Genomic DNA, 22,855 nt, shown 5'->3' with positions numbered 1-22,855 from the left:
CCCGTACTCCGATTTAATTTTGACAGTTTTGAGTGCATCTCCTGCAGTATCAGTGGGTTTGGATCTGCAAGTCTTTCTGGGCTTGCAATTGCCTTACACATCGGTGGATTTTAAAGTCTATATACACTTGTGGTGTTTAGAATCCGGGGATTTCAGCTCTGCCCCAAGCGCCCCCTGTGGAACCTTTTGCTTGAGACCATAGACCTACTTCATCGACTGCCTTTTTAGTGCCTTTCCTTTCTCTAAGTTCATTTTCTCAGCATTAGATGCCTGGGTGCCTTTTTGGTGTCCACTCACATCTGGTCTTAGCTGTAGGGTGTTGACGCTCTCCTGGGAATATGCTTTTGTGCACATCTTTTTTTTCTCTGGCTGTAAGGCTTCGGCTGTGCTCAATTCACGAAATTCATTCTTCAGGTCAGGTGGTTGATAATCTTGTGGTCTACCAAGGGTTCAACCAACCTCCTCCCCTTTACCTTGATTTTCTTTTGTCCTCCTCACCATCATCTTAACTCTGCAAATCTTTATTCTCCTGTCCGAGGGCTACCTCCACTGCATCCAAACCAAGCAGTGGAAAAAATAGAATCTGAAGTAGACCATGAAAAGGGGCTTCCCAGGAAATCAGGAGTAGGTCTGACATCGCCAATGGAGGAGGGACAGAACAGAAAATGGTCAACATCCACGTACAAAAGAAAAATAAATAACCAAGAATTCCAGACCCAACCACTAGATGGTAGAACAAGGCACAGCATGTTAAACCAGAAAGATTCACACTGTAAAACCTCATCTGCTTCATAGTTATTTATCATCATCTACAAGAGAATTACCTCCTTATCCCCGGTTCCACTCTGGAAGTATGTGCATCACCTCTAAGATTAATTCCTACTTGGTGCCAATGGGTTAATTATAACTTACATCAACCTGGGCGCCCCTAGGAAACGCTTGGACTAGAGTGGTCTCAAAATACTTCATAGCATTCAGACCCAGCCTTTGCATTAATTCCCTTGTGGTAGCAGTTTACTAAAACTTCTAAAGGGCTCAAAGGCTCTTCAAAAGTCTGGTTGCATTGAAGTTTTGACACTGGAATAGGTCCATGCCAATGGAAGTGTCTAAACTTTTGCAGGGTATGTTTGCATATGGTATTTCCATAGGGCAAACCTAGCAAAAAGGCCACAGAGCAATTTGCAGTCTCATCGAGTATTAGAAGTAGCTGGGTTTTGGATGATTAATGCATTGTGATGTAGTATTCTTTTTAAGACATGAGTCTTCAATAAATTGGAGAAGCATTGGGGAAGTCCTGATGGATGTTGTTACAGATCTTGAGTGCAGAGATGGAAAAGGTCTGCTAACTTTTTCTTTAAACTTTTTACTTTACAGTGTGTGTGGAGAGAATCACAAGAGATGTTGACATTATATGAAAAGCGGGGTGCTAGTTATGATGCCTTTGTAATTGTTGCAACTAGTTTGAAGCTGGTGCAGGCTGGCAAGGTGAGACAACTTAGTTACGTTAGGATGGGGATCTAAATCACAAACTGCATTTTTGCTTTTTACCATAATTAATGGGAGTTTGGGTGTTTCATATCTTTATTTTGTCTAGGCCGGATGCGGTTGTCCATGCGATCGAGGGAAATTGGTGTCCAGCTATTCTGATGCACTGAGCAGATTCAACATACACACAAGTATATTCAGACTGCAGATACAGAATCACTACACAGGCCCTCCCTCCCAAATGATTTAGGGGCTAAGGCAGTGGTCTTCAAACGCTTTAATGCACCCCCCCCCACCTCACACCCCCCATGGGGAAAAAAAAAATATCGGCGCCCCCCCCCCACCCCCCCTAAAATTTGTTCACAATTATTTTATTAAACTGGAAATGGTTAAATATGTCTCGACGTATGTAATCATTGTAGAAATATGTCTCGACGTATGTAAACATTGCAGTTAAGTTCTGCGCCGTTTTAAAATTACGGTGAAAAGATATGATTGACAAACCTACTATTCTGGTCAGCCAGGCCTTACCTGTAAAAATATCCACAACGTGATTGTTAGAATTGGGGTGGGGTTTTTGATGAATATTGAGACTTCCTTCCCTTTTGACACCTTTCCACAGCAAGGATGTAAATGACAAAAGATGCTAGTGATGGCCCATTACAGAGTGGCTTACTGACGCTCATTTTTTTGCACAGGAAACGTAGCACTGTTATCAGCATAATCCTTATTTTAGTCAGAGTCTGGCACCCCCGTGCCTCCCCGGGATCACTTGTGGCCCCCTTGGGGGAGAGGGCCCCCTCTAGTTCGAAGACCCTTGGGCTAAAGTCTGTCAATCCACACACTTCACAAACCACAGCTGCAAAGATTCAACAACTGTACTGCCCATAGACTTCGCCTTCCATCAAAGACGGCAAACGTTGCAGCAGTATGTGATAGATTATGGTTTCAACTGCAGCAGCTCAATAGCACAGCAGGCCCAAAACAGCAATGCAACCTGAGAAAGCAACAGTCTTGGGACTAAGAGGGGCTTGATCTCCACTACGAAGTACTATGCTACGACAGCAGTCAGCTTAGAACCAGAATGAATTGCATGCACTCAGCATCACATGCACAAATCCCACACTGAGCAGGGCTGAGACTCTGATGAACCAAGCAGGCCCAGTGATTGTAAGCCCCTAATTAAACTAGATCTTGCAGACGTGTCATCGTGGTACCACTCTACACTGTTGCAGCAGCCATGCAGATCTTAGGATAAAGGAGCGGACAATGCAGTTCATTTAAGGGACCCAGTTCCCTGCTGCGCCTTATTTTTACAGCATAATGACATCATAAAGCTTCCCCAGCTAAGTATATGGGCTTAAGTGCAACACATCCAGGAAAACATTCAATGTATGCACAAAACATTATATATACCTGCAGTAGAAAGTCACAGTGTAATTAAATCTAGTGTACAAAAGGACTGAATAGATGTCTGAAAAAAGAATGTCTGTTAGAGGAGAGGTTTGAAATGGTGTTACCCGGGGGAGAAGACAAGATGCATACCTGCTCAGATTTCATGTGAAACTCTCTAAGCTCCTCTTCTGTAAGAGGAAGACAGTTCTCATCATTTTCAGGGTACTCTTGCCAGCCCATTGCTTTCAATAACCTATGAGAGTAACAAAAAAGTGTTCAATACCATTCTAAAAATATAATCATTGAAGACTGCACTCATGTATGTAAATCCATGAATGCCTTTTATCTAGGCCAACAAAATGCATGGCTGAAGCAGCCTAACCGCACTAGCAGACAAACGGATATTGAACTGAAACACACACCTTCAAGTTGTCAATTGCAATTCACATGAAAAGGAAGGGTTTACTTGGAGCAGATGTATATACTTGGTGTCTGTACAGACAATCCACAGAATAGAACTCTGCACCCAGTACTGAGCAGCCTCCTGGTTTAGTGTTTACAAAGACGACCTTTAAGTTAGGTCTCAAAACACTGCATGATTAGTGTTTGTCAAGACTCTGCTAAAACTATGCTGACCCACAGAAGTCTTCTTGACCTATCATTTGCCTGGACATTATGTATTTTTAAAATGATCACTGACCACAGCTGCCCTGCATTTTTATTGTTTAGATGTTTTTGTAGTATTAGTGCTGGCCCACTTTCTACTCTGCTAGTTTGAGTACATTCACCAATCAATGCAATTCATGCATGGTTACCAGACACCCCACGCCCAGCTTCACTGATTTTAGACCTAAATGTCCATAGAGCCAGATACTTTGGTTTGAACAACAATTTTTGACGTGGGGCACTTTGACAGGGCTGCCTTGCGTGTCAGTGAGTGTTGTCTTTGGCAATTTAATTACGTGCATGTCTAAATGGGATATATATGTTTGGGTGACAGAGCTTGTGTCTTATGTACATGTATTCTATTGTAATTGCATGGATATAGCGCTTACTACCCCATAAGAGGCATTGTATCGCTTTTTTTCCAGCCAGTAGCACGCTACTCTGGAACCCAAAAGGATTAGTGGTGAATTAGTATAGTGAAAAATGAATTTGAGCGGCAGATATTTTAGTCTGTTATTTGGATTGAAAGGACAGTGGAGGGATGGAAGAGGAAAATGCGCTTGCTCCCCCTGATTAGCACGCAACTCCGGAACCCAAACAAAAGTAGTGAGGAGTTAGTACAGAGAAATATGAAATTAATTTGAGCAGTGGACATGTTAGTCTTATTTGGATTGAAAATGAATAGTGGGGGGATAGAAGAGGGAAGGGTTGGGAAGTTTTTTTTGGGGGGTAGGAGTTCATATCAGTAGGAGGGGGTTTCAGATGAGTAAAGGGGAGCTGGATAGAGTCAGAGGGAAGGGTTTAAAAAGGCCTGTTTGGGAGAACTGAATAGTAAAAGGGATGAGATGATGCAAGGAGGGAGGAGTCTAGTAAGGGTTAGTTTGGGTGGCACAGGGCATACAATTCGCCATATGTAGCACCGTAATATATGTTTAACCCAAGCATACAACCATTTTTTTTTTTTTTTAAATGAGAAAGTTTTTCAAAATACCTATTTTTCAGTTAGAAATATGGCAGCGTGTCTACTAGCCACTGAGAGCAAGAGGCCTGGTTGTATCTAAATATGACACTTTAAAATGGAAGACAATTAACCTGAAGAGTTAACTTTATGTGCATTCCATAAGACTTGTCATTTTAATTTTCTCCCGTACAGCAGGCATTTTCCTCCTAGTGGTTTGTAGACGGAGTGCCATATTTATAACATAAAAATCATTTTATATGGGAGGAATGTAAAGTGAAGAAACAGGCTTCATAAAACAGTAAAACATGATTGGATTAATTGAAAGTAGAGAATATCATTAAGACTTAGTTTCATAGAAACATTTTTCTTCATTGTAATTTTTCCCATTTAAAGAAATTACTATTTTACAGTGATAAATATTGCACCATGTCTACTGGCCAGTGGGAGTAAGATGCCTACTGTTTATAAATGTGACACTGAAATAGGAGAACGTTAAAATCAAAAGTTAATTTAACCATTGAGAATTCAGAAACATTTTGTTCTCACGCTCCAATATTGATTTGACAAGTACTTTTATTTGAGCGTTAAATACCTCAGCGCTTCAGTTCCTCGCCTGTGCACCCCAGCCTGGGTCATAAATTTGAGTTGAGCACTGCTCATTATCAGGCCCTGATCTGCGGCCTGATCATAATGTAAAATAAATACAGCTTCCCCATAATTTTAAAAGGAGAGCACAACAATATTTACTGAAGTGCTCATTTAAAAATTAACTCAAGACTGCCAGCTACTCTGAAGGTGTCTGCGAGCCAGTGGTAGCTCACGATCAACTGGTTGGAGATACCTGGTACCAACTAAGGGAGGGGTTGTTCCTGGCGGAAGGTCTTAGCATATTTCTGTTTTACTGTACAACTCTTAGTGCCAGCAACAATTTGTGGTCAGAGTTACAGGATAGATAAAATCTCCCCAAAGTGGGTTACGGGGGTCATTTTTTCAGTAGCACTTTGTGCCACAACATAGGTGGACAATAGAGGATGCACGATCTACAGATTTAGCAACTGACAGGGGCTGGGGTGGTGGTTTTCCCAGTGAACGATCACACCTTTCTCTACAGCTCTTGGCTCCATTGGTGTGGCATGTTTCAGGGCTACTAGCAAAGGTAATACAGCAATGCACAACTCTTAGAGCATCTGAGTCCTCTCACCTGTGCTCAGCTTCCAGCGAGTGAGAGAGAATATCCCTCTCCTTAGATTCTGGGATGTTGCTGTTTTCAATCTAGAAAGAAAGAGAGCTTATGATCCATCAGTCAGAACAAATACCTTAAATAGGTAGAGTTAAAAAGACAGTAATCAACCAACAAATATCTAAGGCTAGACAACAAAATAAGCTTCTAAAACTAAACGCAATTAGAATTTTACTAGATTATGCTTCACTAATAGACTTAAATAGCAAAGTGTTCTGCAAATCTTCGTTGGGTCAGCACAACTATGTACCCCACTGAGAATGTAAAGGTTACTTACCTTTAACAATAGTTTTGAAGTTTGAGACTTTTGGATTCACATGCATCTAGTGGTTGTGTACGGAAATGTCCTGACTTTCTGGGCGTTGAACAGTAGATGGGTTTAGCCATCTATCTAGGATATAAGCTATATACCTACAATGACCCGAAGAATGGTTGCCATCTTCACATTCGTTTTCCCTTTTTTGGTGACCTGTACTGCCTTAGGGCTCCTCCATTTAGTGCAACATTCTCTCACCTTTTTGTCAACTCACATTTCCTTTAAGGGAGGCAGGAAAGTTGCAAGAAATCCACACAGGTCTTCAATCTGCAAAAAGGAAAATGCTACTTACAAGTATGCATCTGTTCTTGGCATGTAGGGCTGCAGAGCCACACACTATTGCATAGATCGCCATCTGGTGGTGGGCCCGGATGATTACACTTTGCTGTTGTCTTGGAAGTCTTTGTTAGAGGAGGACTCCTATAGATCGTAGCACGCATGGGCATCGACTCCATCCTCAGATTGTTTTTCGCCATTGGGGAAATGATGGAGTTGTACGAGTACAGAAAAAGATGTCCATGTCTTGTATATCTAATTAAGATATTACTGGAACAGATATAGGTAGCCGGGGAGGCGGGTGGGCATGTGTGGCTCTGCAGCCCTACATGCCAGGAACAGATGCATACTCAGTAGCATTTTCCGTTAGAAGCATATGGGCTGCACTATTGCATGGATTGCATGGCAGTTTTTCTCCCTTAGCGGCGACCACCACCAGTATCTGTTGCAGTAGTTTGAAATAATGTCTTGAGTACAGCCTGACCCACACTAGCTTGTTGTTTTGCTTGCACATCTACACAGTAGTGTTTTGTAAGTGTGTGCGGTGTAGACCATGTAGCTGCTTTACAGATATCATCTAGGGGTATATTTCCTAGGAATGCTATAGATGCCCCTAATTTACGGGTGGAATGAGCCCTAGGGGGAATGGATAGAGTGTTTCGCTTTTTGGTAACAAATTTGAATGCATTTAACAATCCATCTTGCAATCCCAGATTTTAAAATGGGATTACCTTTATGTGGAGGAGAAAAGGACACAAACAATGGTTTTGTTTTACACAATGGTTTTGTCCTATCAATGTAGTAGAGGAGCGCTCTTTTTACATCTAATGTATGTAGAGTTCATACCGCATTGCCTTTGGACAATGAGTGGATATCTGGCAGCAAAGCTTGGGCATTTGAAGTGGCGGTGTGTGGCGAACAGATCTATCTCTAGTTGGCCCCACTTGTGAAAGAAAGGTTGAATAACTTGAGGATGAAGTTCCCACTCGTGTATCTGTTGTCTTTGACGACTTGACAGATCCGCAACTTGATTGTGAACTCCTGGTAGATGTTCTGCTAACAGAAAGATTTTTTGAGGAATGGCCCACCTCCATATGCTCTGCGGCAGCCTGGAGAGCTGTAAGAAGTGTGTTCCTCCCTGTTTTTGGATGTAATACATGGCTGTCATATTTTCGGTACAGACTAGTACAGCCTTGCTTGATAGGTAATGTAGAAACGATTCAGAGCTAGAAAATTTGCTAGCAACTCGTGATGATTTATGTGGAGTAGCTTTTGTTGCGCTGTCCACGTGCCCTGTACTGTGTGTTCTTGCAAATGCGCTCCACATCCTGTGAGATGCATCTGCGGTTAGCACCACTTGTGGAACAGGCTCTATGAACGGACGGCCCTTGGAAAGATTTTTGGTGCTCCACCACAGCAGAGAGCGATGTGTCCGGTCGTCCACCACCACCAGATCGGTTATTTGTTGTTGAGCCCGATTCCACTGACTTGCTAAGCACTCTTGTATGGGGCGCATTTGGAGTCTTGATTGTGGCACCATGAAAATGCAAGATGCCATCATTCTGATTAATTGCATGAACACTCGAGCTGGTAGTGAACGCTGCGGCTGGAATTTTTGTAAAAGAGCTTGCATACTTTGTATCCTTGTAGGATTGGGGGATGCAATTGCTTTGGAGGTATCTATTGTGGCACCCAGATACTGCTGAGACCGGGCTGGTTGGAGATGTGACTTTTTTTGATTTACTGTGAATCCTAGCTTGTGTAACAGGCAGATGGTCTGATGCATGTGGTGGTATGACTTGGATTTTATTAACCAGTCGTCTAGGTATGGGAAGACATGACTGTTGTCCCTTCTTAAGTGTGCTGCTACTACTGCTAGACACTTTGTGAAAACTCGAGGTGCTGTAGTTACTCCGAAAGGGAGTACTTTGAATTGGTAATGTTGATGGTCTAGTACGAATCGAAGGTACTTTGTGAGCTTGATGGATAGGAATGTGGAAGTAGGAGTCCTTGAGATCTAATGTGGCAAGTAAGTCACCTTGTTTTAACAGAGGCAGAACCTGCTGTAATGTGACCATATGGAAGTGGTCGGACTGTATGCAAAGGTTTAGAGGCCTTAGATCTAGTATAGGTCTGAGGGAACAGTCCTTTTTGGGTATGAGAAAGTATAGGGAGTAAACTCCTGTGTTTTGGGATTGGTTCTTTTGCATTCTTTTGCAGTAGAGCTGCAACCTCTTGTTTTAGGGGTGTGAGATGCCCCTGTGACATGGGACGTTGTCTGGGTGGTATTGTTGGAGGAGTGGAAGGGAGCTCCAGGCAATAACCTGACGGAACTATTTGTCTTACCCACCTGTCTGAGGTGATGGAGTTCCAGACAGGTAGGAACTGTTGTAATCTCCCCCCGACAGGAGTGGAATGGTCTGGGGGATTGGGAGGGAAGTCACTGTTTGGGAGTAGAGGCATTGCAGTTGTTGCCTCTGCCTCTACCCTTATTGTTGTTACCTCTATATCCCCCTCTGTAATACCCTCTACTGGGCAGGTTTGGGTTGGCGCTTTATAAGAAGGTGTTGTCAATTTGAAAACCTTTAGAGGCGCCGCTGTAAGAGGAGCAACGAAAGGACGCTCGATGTGTCTGAGTTTGTAAGGCTCCCATGGATTTTGCCGTATCAGTATTTTTTTTTTTCATTTTCTCTAGTGCATTTTCAACCTCTTCGATTATCAATCTCTTTGATGTTGCTGGTCAAAGGGTTGATTTAGGATATGGGCCTGTACTTCTGGCTTGAACCCAGAGATGCGTAACCAGGCATGTCTACGTAACAGTACTCCTGTATTTATAGCTCTAGAGGCTGTGTTGGCAGCATCTAATGCACAGACGATTGAGGTATTGGTAATAACTAGGCTTTCCTGTTTTCAGTTTCTATTTTTGGTAAATTCTGGTGGTTTTTTTTCAGTGATTTCAAAACCTTAAAAAACAGTTGTTATCAGTGGTTACACTTTTGCACGCCACTAAAAACAACCGAAAATTTGTTTTTCCGGTGTTTATGGAACGTTTTACTTTTATTATTGCTTGCTTTCTGCACTGATGGTATATAGAAAGTGTACGTCTAGTGTATATGAGGTCCAAATAGATTTTTGCAAATTAAACTTATTGTAGTACACCATACAATACTTCTTCAGTGAGGATTTGATCATGTGTGGTCCCTCTTTCCTTCCCATGTAAACTTCTGTGAGAAGGCCCTCTCAACATTGGCACTTGAGACGGGCAACGCCAAAACAGCCAGTACACAATGTGTTAACTCTGGCCACTGTCATAGCTTTCCATGCCAAAACTGGTGCACTTGAACAATGCAATTCTCATGGCAGGTTCTGCAACATTTGCATTGAGCTGGGCACTTATACCCTCAGAGTTATTGAAGGGGTCAAAAATAAAGCAGCACTTTTGAAACTACAGAGGAAATTCCCCTTTATTGAAGGGATCTAGAACTTGTACAGAGTACCACAGTGAGATTTCATTGACTTCAAATGCAATTGGTGGTGACGGGACATTTCTATTTGGCAAAACAAGAAATTAGGAACAAGGATATCATGTGGACATGAACTGACATCAGACAGTAATAACTATATGTTGACAATGTGCATGGTACAAAAATATATATTTATTTTATTTGATAGTAGTCTAAAACATATACGTTTTTGTCTCCTATATGCTTGTGATATATAATCTACAAATACATAATGTTGTACAGGTTTGTTCTTTTTGGGTTACAAAACATTACATTGCAATTCATTGTGTGGAGACTTTTTTTGTTATTATTATTTAGCTAACATTTTAGTCTAAAAACATGGCTAAGGATTACTACGCGCGTTTCGGCTATTAGCCTTCATCAGGAAGCCATGATGGATTTCCAAAAATGTACCAAAAACTACGGCTGCGGTATCTTCTGGTATACTGATGGGGTTTGATACTACAGCCCTTTTATAGCTTCATAAGGAAGTTCTTCACTCTGTATATAAACTTGGAGGTTGTCGACAGATAGCTGGTTGAAACAGTTTGCCAGCAATGATGAAAAGAAAAGCTGAAAAGCGAGACACTGAGTTCAATCGGGAATGGTATTCCGGAAAGCTGACAGTTACTGAGCCTCTTTGCGATAACAGGCTTATTCTGTTTTATTAAATGTGTCGGAGATCATTGAAGTAGGTGTTCCAGAAGCATTGGACTCGAGTTATCTGTGTGTGGGGTCCGTCGCGTCTCTCGATGATGGATTCTATATATTTGATAATTCGGTCGAATGGGGTAAAGTGGAGAGTCCCTTATGTGAAATTATGCAGGATTATCTGATGCAAGGGTCCCGCATGTCTTCCGATGGTGGGGTCTGCTCATCGGGCGTCTCAATCGACAGTCCGAGGGACATTTCTATGCATCATTGCCAGCCATTTTTCATACATTGTAAAATAAACGTTCCTGAATTGCTCTTCAACATTGCTTTGCTTACCAAGTGGCAAGCACTCTAACATAGAACATGTTGCAGTGCCAAAGTCACTATAGGTGTCGCCCAGTCTACTCTTAAAGAGATGTTTCACATCTACACCAAGTATGCTGAACAGTTGGCAGACAAGGGTTTTTTCAGACTCGTTTTTTTTATAATGTCCACTACAGCAGTTATGTTTTCCTGTAAAAATCTCATAATGCAGTAGTGTGTACTTTTTTACATCACTATCAATATGCGACCAAAGATCCTCACATTTCTTGCCTTTGGGATCATCACTCAAACATTCTGTAAACGGTTGCCACATGGATAATATAGCATTCAGAGCCCCTTGGACTGAGAACAATCAGCTAAAGGACACAGTTGGGATGACTCTTTCTTTGATATCACACAAAGCAAGAAATTATAAATATTTGCGTTTTAGTTCCTGTGCATAAGAAAACAGTGTACCAGAATGGACTAAAAAGTCAACAGCATCCATCATTAACTCTGAAGAATGTAAAGATGCTTTCAGCATACTATCTAACAAGTTGCAAGGCTCTCCTACAGGGAATCAGTTCAGCTTGGGTATAAATTTTGACAGGTCATCACACAACTTTTTCATATACGTAGCTGAATCACTGCAAATACAAACAATATCACTCCAATCTTTGTTGAACTTGGAAAGAACCTTTTTTGCAGAGCATTCCAAGTGGCACTGCGTTCCATGTTTTCCAAAAGTCTGGTGTCATGTTTTCACCACGATCCCAGATGCTTGGTGATAACACTCTTTATACATATACTTTGTCACTATCCCTTGCATTGAATGTTTAAAGCCTGAGGTGTTGGCAATTCACCTACTATCAATACTGACTCACTAGAAACTGTGGGCTGATGTATTACGGGTTTTTACCTGTTCTCTGTAGGTAAATGTGATGACACATATTAGGAAAGATTTTTATGAAACCAGCCATTTTACCTATCAGTGAAAGAATAAAAAGCAGCCAAAATATCAAATATGATTTTGATATTTCGTGATGATCACAGTTTATACAATAATTAAACAAGACCTAAAACATGCTTCTAAACCCTGCATCTTTAGACCAAAGACCACAAAAACTGAAAATAGGAAGAAGAAACAATATTTTGGTGGCATCCTTAAACATCAAAACTCAAGCAGAATAATGTTAGCCCAGTCTTTCTTATTGATAGCTTATATAACAAATTTACATTGTATTGGCCCCTTCAGGAAGAAAAAATGACTCTTTCACTCTTTTTCCTTTCTTTGAATGGCATTTATTTTTTGGTTGTGCAGGTGTTTTTTCAGTGTTTATAGGTTTTCACTGGTGAGGGCAATTTCTCTTTCAGTGGGGTTTTATCAGTTATTATAGGTTTAAACCTAAAACCCCACAACCTAGTAATAACCTTGCCTTGTATTAAGTCAGAAGCCCTAGCTTTATATTGTTCCTTTTAAATGTTGCATAAGTTTTTCTAGCTCATAATGAGCTCAATCCTATCTTGCTAACAAAGCTTGAGCGTTAGCAATTCTCCAGACATTGGCTGCTTGTGAGATGGTGCAGTTTCCTGAAGCATCTAAAAGCTTAGACTCCTCATCAGTGGGTGGAGCATCCCCTCTTGTCTGCGAGTTAGCTCTTTTCCTCGCATTTGAGACTACTAATCAGTCCAATGGCAGCTGACCTTTGATGTATGCTGGGTCATTTGGGGCTGCTTTATACTTTTTTTTCTAGTCTGGGGTTAATTACCCTGGCTCTGACGGGGTCTTTGAATACCTCTGGTGCATGTTTTACCACTCCATTAAGTATTGGTAATGTGGTTTTACGTGACAACAGCAATGTATCCATAAGTCCTCTTCCACTGGGTCTGTATGTAAGTCCACTCCATGAAAAGTGGCTGCTCTATGAATGAGCTGTGTAAACCCAATAGTGTCATCTGGGGGAGATGGTCTAGAAGGGTATGCGTCATCCTGTGGCAGATCTGGTGCATCTGGCACATTATAATCTTCCCAGGCATAATCTGATGGCCCAGGGATATTGTCTGGGTCTGGGTCATCTGTGACTTTCTACCCTATGTGAATAATGGTCTTCATCGTCGTCATCCTGTGGTGTAGGGCTATGTGTACAGGAGAAATATCTATTGGTATCTCTAGCAATGGTGAAGGAAGTCTTATGGAGGAAGTTTGAGCATGTTTTTTAAGAGGAACTGGAGGTGGCTTGGGAGAGTCCATTTTCCTCTTTTCAGGCACTGTAATTACAGGTCCAGTCCTGTACTGTACTGTGTGTCTGTTTTGGATCTGGGTAGAATAGCTCTTCTGCGGAAGTATCCTTTTTCGGTGCAGATTTATCTTGTATGGGACCGAATTGCTTAGAAGGTTTTAGTGTCTATTGGCTATGGAGCGGATCTTGGCTTCGGTTCCAAAGACTTGGTGTCATGTTTCTTTTTTGGATAGGAACTTTTTTGATCCGAAGTACTGGTCCCTAAGGACGTTTGGGATCATCAACCTTCGGAGCCGAAGTGTGTTTCGGTGCCGAAGTGGGCTTTGGGTCGTTTTTTTTCGGAAACTGAGTGGTCTTCGGTTGGATAGATTCAGGAACCTCTGTCAGGTTTCGGTACAGAGGGCTGCTTCGGTGCAGGAGTTCGTTTTGGTTTGAGGACCTTCTGCTTGTCGGGATCGACCAAATGACTCGAGCCTGAGTCGACTGGAGGCTTTTTTGGATTATTCATTGCCGAGCCAGAAGGCGGGACGACGGAAGGTTTTGGTCGGTGTGCACTTGGACCCGGAGGTGTCCCGGTATGGGGGGGTGAACAGGGTTGACGCTTGTACTCACGACCTGTTGACCAGCTGGAAGAAGAAAGTCGTCTGATTGTTCCTCTGCTCCGAAAGCTGAATCCTCTGCTTTAGAAACGATATCGTCCTGTTGTTCTTCGGACTCTCTCGATCAGAGCCTGGTCTATGAAGAGGTCTGGTGTCGATGAAGAGGACTGCACCATGACTCTTTGAGCTCAACGGTCTCTGATGGTTTTCTTGGAGCGGAACGAAGCGCAGGCCTGGTAATCTCGACTCTCGTGCTCCGGGGACAAGCGCAGATTGCAAACCTTGAAGATCAGTGTGAGGAAATTTGTGTCCACACAGAGCACTTCTTGAAGGGTGTTCTTTCCGTGAGCAAAAGGCCCAATGGCGCAGTTGGGCCCAACGAACGCTGAAATCGAGAAGCGCAATCCTTTCTTCGACGAGGGTAACTGGAATTACTATCGAAGACGATACAGATGGTATGATGTAGGACTGGAAGTCGAAAAGAGATCGGTAACGGGACCAAACGATTAACATATCAAAGCCCGATGGCGGAAAAAAACAATCTGAGGATGGAGTCGATGCCCATGCGCACTACGAACTACAGGAGGAGTCATCTAACCGACAAAGACTCTTCCAAGACAACAACAAAGTGTAATCATCCGGGCCCACCACCAGATGGCGATCTATGCAATAGTGTGTGGTCTGCAGCCCATATGCCTCGAACCTATTGTTATTGCAAAAAGTTACTTTCCTATGTGAATCTGATGGATTCACCTCCTGTGCACAAATTATGTAGCAATACTACATCCACTAGGGAGGCTGGGTTGAAGTGCATGAGAGTTTGCAAAAAAGTGTCAATACCTGTGTATCAATCAGCTAGAATGTTCACACAGCCATGTTTTGTGAAGGTGTAGATCGATAGCCATGTGGCAGCCAAGCAGAGGTAATTTATAGATACACTGAATCAAAACTAGAGTGGCTCCCTTCTTTCTGGTCGAAAGTACCATTTGTTTGCACTCAATTGTATCAGGTTTGTATGGTTTGGCTTATTCATCTTGTGACTGATCCTTTCATAACCGGTGTGGTGGTGACGAAGACTACACTGCTTTGTTTCTTGTAGCTAATACAGCAGTCACCTCACATTTAGTGGCGGAGTACTTTTTCTGGCAGTGACTTTGCTTTGGTGGTTAAAAAACAAAAACAAAAAAAAAAAGGCTGGTAATTTTAAGGATTAACATGGAAGGGAGACCGGATTTGTGGTACGAATTGTGTGTTCCTCCTTATGGTCAGTACGCCCAGAAATTTGTTATATCTACAAGGAAGGCCGTTTTCACAATGAGGAATTGTAGTCCTGCACTTTGTATGGGTTCAAAGGGTGGCTTCAAGAGCTGTGTAAGTACCAGCTTGAGATACCACGTGTGAGGAGGTGCCGCTCTAGAGAGAGGCAGTCTGTCTGCTCCCTACAGAAACATTTGGACTACTGGCATTTGAAGGAAAAACAAATGTGACGTCCGACGGTATCCTGGAGGTCGGCGTGCGTGGTGGCCATCTTAAGATTCTTTTTTCCATTCCTATGCCTTTTTGTAATCCTCGAGATGGTTATTGAATAACTGATGTAGTCCTTTGCTTCCCCACCGGTTTGCTTTCCTTATAGGGTAGGCTGGGTGGGTCCCATGTGAATCCAGAAAATTCTTCAAGCAGCAAAACTACACCTACTGGTAAGCAACCATTTTGTTTTGCAACGTGAATCCTTTTCTGGATTCACATGCTGTGCATTAGATAATGTAGCAGTTTCTCCCATGTCTGGGAGGCTTTGGTGAAAGGAAGACCTTGCAAACAGGTGTTGAAGCACCCTTTGTCCAATTTGAGCTTCCTTATTCATTTGTGTATCCACACAATGTTTTGTAAAAGTGTGTGGTGATACCCATTTAGCTGTTGAGCATATGGAGTCAATGGGTACATTGGCCATAAAGGCTGGTGTTGCGAGCTGTTGGTTGAATTGTTAGTTTTTTCTTGGCATTGGTGTATCATCATTGGATGGCTTGTACTATCCATCTTGCAATTTATTTTTATTTATATTTATTTATTAATTGAGTTTATTGAGCGCGACAGCTACCCAAAAAGGATTTCCCGGCGCTAGACAGGCAGAGTGCTCGAAAGTCACCAATTCAGCAGATCAATGGAGAATTATTGGTCGAAAAGCCAGGTCTTAATGGCTTTACGAAAACTGACTTAGTTGGTTTCAGTCCGTATGCTCGGGGGTAGAGAATTCCAAAGGGTAGGGCCTAGGTAAGCAAAAGACCTGTCACCCATTCTAGCAAGTCTGATTCTGGGCACAAAAAAGTAGCCCAGAGAAGAGGATCGCAGGTTCCGTGAGGGAGTGTAGGTATGGACCAGAGATTGAAGGTAACTGGGAGCTGTGCCCGATTTGATCTTGAACATGTAGCTCAGGGTTTTGAATTTGATACGACTCAACCCTGAGCCAATGTAGATCACAGTGGGGTCTTGAAATGTGACTGGAACTAGGGATTTTACACAACAGTCTTGCAGCGGCGTTTTGGACTAGCTGTAGACGTTTCGTCAGTTGTATTAGCCCCAAGGTAAAGGACATTTCCGTAGTCCAGCCGAGAAGTAATTAAGGCATGGACCACGGATTTTTGGGTGTCACTGGGCAACATCCAGATACTTTTCTTAAGCCATCTCAGTATTGTGAAGCAGGTGGCCGAAACCATGTTTACCTGATGTTGCTTAGTCAAGGCATTGTCAATGGTAAAACCTAGGTTGCGGACAGTCAGCAGGACAGGGAAGAGTGCCCATCTCATCTTCGGTTTTGTTTCCGTTCAGTTTCAGTAGATTGTGGTTCATCCAGTCGGCAATTTTTCTGAGACCTGACTGCAGGAGGGATGTAGGGCCTTGGTCAGGGTTGGAGAGAGAAAATGCGATCTGGGAGTCGTTAGCGTAGGTAAAAAGAATAAGACCTTCTTGTTCTGCTATTTGGGCTAATGGTTTGACGTATAAAATAAAAAGAAGGGGGCTAAGAACAGAGCCCTGGGGTACACCATAAGGAGAAGCATGAGTTTTGGAGGTTGCTGTATTGGAGAAAATTTGGACTGTGCGGTGAGTGAGGAATGTGTCGCCTGTCACAAAGGCAATAGTTGCCTCTGTGACAGGTGAACCTGTGTTGGTATGTGCGTAGGCGACAAACAATTGTTTTGTTTTCTTGATTTGTTCAGTTTTTTGCAAATACAATAAAGCCCTCCGTACATCTAGGGTATGGAGGCTTCTCTCCTTTAGTCATTGGGTTTTTTAAAGAAAATCGGCAGGAGAATGTTTTGGTGATACTTGGATACCATTTTTAGTTAGAACTGTCGGTAAGTCTTTCAGATTACTTTATCCTTGTGGATTTGTAAGTAGGGTTCTTGTATTGTTCGCGCTTGCAGCTCACTTACTCTTCGTAGTGATGTTATCGCAATGAGAAAGGCTGTCTTTAGAGTAATGTATTTGAGGTCCGCTGTATGCATGGGCTATAAGCGCTTTGCCATTGGTTGAGAAAGTACTGTATTTAAGCTCCATGTGGGTACTGGGGCTGCTCTTTGTGGGGCAATTATTTTTTCTCCCTCTAAAAACCTTTTAATTACTGGTCTTGTAAAAAAGCTTTTGCATTATTTTCCTCTTGTGTATACTACTATGGCAGCAAGGTGCACCTTTATGCTTGAGTAGTTAATGATGCTGTCTAAGAGGTTAGTAAGGTATGTAATAACAGTTTCTTGCATATTGATTGAACTGTTTTTCTTGTTAGCAGTGCACCAAGTGGTAGATCGTTTCCATTTTGCTGTATAGCATTTTCTTGTTGACTGTTTCCTGGTCTTTTTTTTTTTTTTTTTTTTTGAATTTCCATGGTTCACAGAGGCAGATTGAGGTGCCCAAATTCTATGTATTCAGGCGCAAAGCTGCTAGATGTAGCGTTGTTGGCTCTGGGTGAAAAATCTGGCTCTGTTGCATTGTTAGCAGGTCCTTTTCTGCTTTGATCTTGATAATTTCACCCCTGGATAGTTCTGGGAGGGTTGAGTACTAGGTTTAACATGGCCATTTAGGGGCAATTTGAATCACATTTGTTCCTGGAATTTTGGCTTTTTGTAACTCTTTACATCAGGGGTATTGGTGGAAAGGCGTAAGCAAATGTCTATGACCAGTTGAGTGAAAGTGCATTTCCCTTTGATAGGTGGTTGGGACTCCTCAGGGCAAAAGACTGGCATTTTTTGTTCTGCACTGTTGCAAAGAGGTCTATCGCCGGTGTTCCCCAGATGTTGAACAGATAATGTACTGTTTTCTGCTTCAACTCCCACTCGTGGGAGCAGTTATTCTGTCGGCTCAGCTGGTTCGCTGTAATGTTGTCTCCTCCTGGTAGATGTACAGTTTATAGGTTGATCTTGTGAATTATTAACCATTGCCAGATTTCCTGTGCATGTTTGCACAGGGGAAACGACCATGTCCCCCGTTTGTTCAGATAGAACATTGTTGTTGTATTTTCTGTTAGGATTAAGATGGCTTTCCCCTGAATGTGTTTCTGGAATGCCTTGAGTACCAGAAAGAGTTTATTTCCAAAAAGTTGATGTGCTTTGTGGAATCCTGTTCGTTCCATTGACCATACACTTTCAGCTGGTTGACATGTGCTCCCCAACCGTTGAGGGATGCATCCGTGGCGACTGTCACAGATAGAGTTGGGTTCCTGAAAGGTCTCCCCTGTGCTATGTTGTTAGATGCCCACCATTGTATCTCTCCTTGCACCCTATGTGTAACAACCACTAGATCCTCCCAACTTCCTGTGGCTTGCGGCCATCTGTTGGTAAGCCATTCCTGGAATGGGCGCATGTGTAGGCCTGTGTGAGGGATAAGTGGGATGCATGTTGCCATCATGCCCATTAGTTTCATGACCTTCCTCACTGTCGGAGACTGACCCCTCTGGTAGAGGGTTGTTTCTTGATGGATTGCTTGGATCCTGGTTTCTGTGGGATATGCACTTGCTTTTGCTGTATTTAACCTTTCTCCCAGGAAGGTTCTCTCTCTTTCTGGTGTAGTTGATGCCAGTGTGGGATTTAATGTAAAGTGCATGACAGAGGGCAACTTTGAGTTGCTCCCTGAACCTAACCCACAACCAGCGTCCTGACTGAGAGGTTGCCTAAGCTGCCACCCAGCAGACATGTTGCTGGATCCCTAGGTAGAGAGCCATCCGCTCTCGTAGGCCTGCATCAATGCACATCCTGGGGCGAGGTGCTAGGCCTCCTCTCCCAGGATGGGCAGGGGAAGCTTCAAAGGCATGCCACCTTTGTGAGCTCCTCCAGGCCACTTGCTGTACTCAGCAACTGGCCCCCACCGGTTCTGACCCCCACTCTGGCGGGAAGACAGGCGGGAAAACCTAAGTGAGGAAAGGGGGGGGGGGGGAGTTTGTGCAAGCCTCTGCCAACCCCACCCCTCAGGTGGGGGAGGCGAGGTGAAGCACAAATCCAGGCTCTCGCCATCTTGAGGATGGGGAGCCCTACCCAATCAGGGACAGACTCTTGCCCCCTCCCACTGGAGACTGGCAGGATAGGGGGTGTACTCACCCAAGGGAAGGGACCCATTGGTACCTGACCTTCCCCCTACCTGTAACACCCCTAAATGTAGTATTAAGGGGCACCCTGAACCTTCCTTCCTCAGATCCAGATTCTGAAACTACAAAGAACAAGAAGAAAGAAGACCTGCTGTGCAGCTGCTAACAAGAGGATGACACCAACTGACTTGGCCCAAGCCCTAGCGGCCTGTCGACCCTCAAACCTGCTCCTGCTAAACCCAGGCGTCTCCAGTGGTGAGCAACCTTGAAAACCCCGGAGGACCGGACTGCCTTGCTCATCTAAAGACTGGGACTCCCACAAGCAGTGGTTCTGCACAAACAGCGACAACCCCTGGAGCCAGCCCGGAACCACGAATCCAGCGCACACTGTACCCGCCGAGCCCGGCCTGTGCCTAAGTGAACAAAGACCACGAGAGTGCCCCTCCGGCGACTGTGACCTAGAATCCAGCACCCAAGGACCCTCCCTGACGACTGCAGCCTCGCAACAAGGAACCCCTCCAACTGCGACCAGCAGAGGGTAAGATTTCCTGACACCAAAGACACCCCTGCACCCGGCGCCCCACTGCCCCCTGTGCCCAACTCCTGGGTGTCTATCTATCCTACAGCTTCCCAACTTATCTCTCGAAGTTGTGGTCAGACCTGAAGAATCTCCGTGTCATGTCTGCCATGTCTACTCTTGGTTTAGTTCTGTACTTAGGCACTCAGCCTGCAAAGGCAGTGTGTGGGTGCCAGGGTACAGGGCCCCTGAGGGTGGCACAATAAGTGCTGCAGCCCTCCGGGGTCTTCGCTGGTCACCATGCCCTGGGTACCTAGGGTACCATTAACTAGGGGCCCTGTACCCTGACACCCACACACTGCCTTTGCAGGCTGAGTTTCTACGTACAGACCTAAACAAAGAGTCGACATGGCACACATCCCTGTGTTCAGAACCAAAAGGTAGAGAGTTAGGACTGTAGGACGGCCGTCCGTGTCCCTAACTATATTTTGGTAACCAAAAGGAGACGGCCAGGAGCAATTGCTGTCTGACGTGTATGGTGCATTGGCACCTCAAAGGTTTGTTAATAAAACCCTCACACACCAACCTGGTTGGTGTCATGCTTCATCATCGGGTCCCAGCCAGGTAGCCGAATGCTACCTGGCTGTGCTGCGACACCTGGTTACAGTGGAGCGGGTTTTTTTGAGGTGATGTGTGATGAAGTGAGTGAGTTTACTATTAAAAATACCTCCAGAATACTGCCTGTTACTTTATTGTTTGGAGATCTGGGGTATGATTAAAAATCTTTAGAGAGTGGATAATACATTCCAGATACTATGTGTAGCTGTATGTATCATCAGATGGTCGACATGTTTCAGCCCAGGGAAAAAAAAAATAGTGGGCTTTCTTCAGGGCCTCTCAAAAACAGTGAGTTTAAGTGAGAAAATGTGAGTGGTAAACAATTACCACGTGAAGAGCATTTTTAACACAGGAGTGTTTTGCATGCATAGATGACTAACCGTTTGTGGGTCCTCGCAAAAATGTATAACACCTGCAAAGGAAAATACAATTAAAAAACAGTAGCATTAGATATATGCCTCTTGTGTGGCCAGTGTTCATGCCTCCAGTACTGGCTTGTGATATCCGGTGTTCATTCACATTCATGCCGTGGATATCGACAGTAGTGGTGGTAAATAAAAGGTGCTAAGTACTTGTCATGTTGTCAGACTAACGTGTCTTTCGTACTAGGACTTGCCATTCCATGCACAAAGACACAACAAGACACAAACACGGTGTATACTCGGATTCGTGATAGCGTCTTTATATTTCGTGATAAACGTAGAAAAATCTGTGTCTGCCCTTACATATTGGTATAGGTAAACTACTCAGGGCTGTGTTAATGATTAGATTCAGCACTGGAAATACATACAATTCGTATGAGGTTAGACTTGCCAAGTGGTTTGGTGTGAGTGCATAATGCTGTGTGTTTTTATCGTTAATGCATGCACGAAAAAACTAAGTTAACACTTATATTTACATTTGTCCAGTGTTAAGTTGTCTAATCTTGTCCCGGGGATAGGGGAGAAAAAGCAGCCTCTGTCATTTCACAATCTATTTGAGAAAGGGTTGTCCAAAAAGCAGGAGGAGAGTAAAAAGGAATATGCTACTTACCAGTATGCATCTGTTCTTGGCATGTAGGGCTGCTGACATTCATATCTGAGCATAGATCGCCGCCTAGTGTTGGGTCCGGATGATTGCACATTGTTGTCCTGGAAGAGTCTTCGAAGTATCACGAGATAGGTGGCTCCTCCCTGGGACTACAGTGCGCATGGGCATCCTCTCCATCCTCAGATTGTTTTTCGTCATTATGGCAGAGATGGAGTATAGTACAGTAAGAGATGTCCATGCAAAGAGTGAATGCTACAGCTGCGACAGGCACCGGGGAGGCAGGTAGGCGATATGAATGTCAGCAGCCCTACATGCCAAGAACAGATGCATACTGGTAAGTAGCATATTCCGTTCGAGGCATGTGGGCTGCTGAATTCATATCTGTGCAAAGAATGTATAGCAGTATCTCCCCTAGCGGTGGCTACCTGTGTCAGCTGCAGCAGTCTGGAAAAGAGTTTTGAGAACAGCCTGTCCTACAGCAGCTTGCTGTTTGGAATGTACATCTACACAATAGTGTTTGGTAAATGTATGTGTGGTTGACCATGTGGCTCCTCTACAAATTTCTTGTAAAGGAATATTTCCCAGGAAAACCATGGATGCCCCTAGCTTGCGTGTGGAATGCGCCCTAGGGGGAACTGTTAAGGTGCGTTTTGCCTTTAAACAACATATCTGGAGGCACTTAACGATCCATCTGGCTATACCCGATTTTGAAATACAACAAACAGCTGTTTTGTCTTTCGAAATGCCTTAGTTCTATCTATGTAATATTTATTTATTCATTCAAAGTTTTATATAGCGCGAACAAGATCCTTACAGATATCAGAGCGCTTCACAGATACAGGGGTAGGGGCAACAGGAATGAACAAGATAATGGGAGCAGCATAGTAATCACTAACATAGTAGGATAACAATAATGTACAGAAACATATCAAAATACAATCAGGTAAACAAGTAATATAAGACGTCACAAGTCATTGCTCCCACTACAGAAGGGTTTAGGTAAAGCCTTGGATGTGTGGATGGCTTATACCAATTTCTTAGGATAGAGAAAGCACTGGGTGGGGGCATCGGGAGGGTGAGACAATACATCAAAGTGTTAACATATATTGGTCGGTAGTAAGAGAGTAGTGTAGTAGTGACATCATAAAGTAGGAGTATAGTGCCAAAGATAAGGTGATCAGTGATACAGAGCGATGCAGAGTCTCAGATCCAGTATCTATAAAGTTCAGGAGATCTTGGCCAGAAGGATTGTTTTCACCTCTTTCTTGAAGAGTGCAGTGGAGGAGATAAGCCTGGTTTCCGGAGGGAGCGCATTCCAGATCCTAGGTGCCATTCCTGAGAAGGAGCGCTTGTATGTTTTTTCTTTCCGGAATCTGCGAGGTTTCAGGAGTAGATTTTTTGTACTACGATTGGATCTCGACCCTCCTGATATAGACAACTTTTGCGCGAGGTAGTTGGGTGCCTTGTGGTGCACGGCCGAGTGT

At 43.6% G+C, this 22,855-nt stretch overlaps 1 protein-coding gene across 2 annotated transcripts in view; it reads right to left on the bottom strand.

The window, feature by feature from the left end:
• Positions 1-22,855, bottom strand: part of GPBP1L1 (GC-rich promoter binding protein 1 like 1) — a 533,935-nt gene that overhangs the window by 64,976 nt on the left and 446,104 nt on the right. For both annotated transcript variants that reach the window (XM_078664367.1, XM_078664410.1), the window contains 2 exons: positions 5,709-5,779; positions 3,031-3,133 (listed from right to left, as the gene is read on the bottom strand). In XM_078664367.1, the coding sequence (XP_078520493.1) occupies positions 3,031-3,133; positions 5,709-5,779 (174 nt within the window). The remainder of the gene's footprint in view (positions 1-3,030; positions 3,134-5,708; positions 5,780-22,855) is intronic.

Source organism: Lissotriton helveticus, chromosome 1_1 (assembly GCF_964261635.1).
Source record: "Lissotriton helveticus chromosome 1_1, aLisHel1.1, whole genome shotgun sequence".
NCBI lineage: Eukaryota > Metazoa > Chordata > Amphibia > Caudata > Salamandridae > Lissotriton > Lissotriton helveticus.
This window is presented reverse-complemented; position numbering and strand designations above follow the sequence as displayed.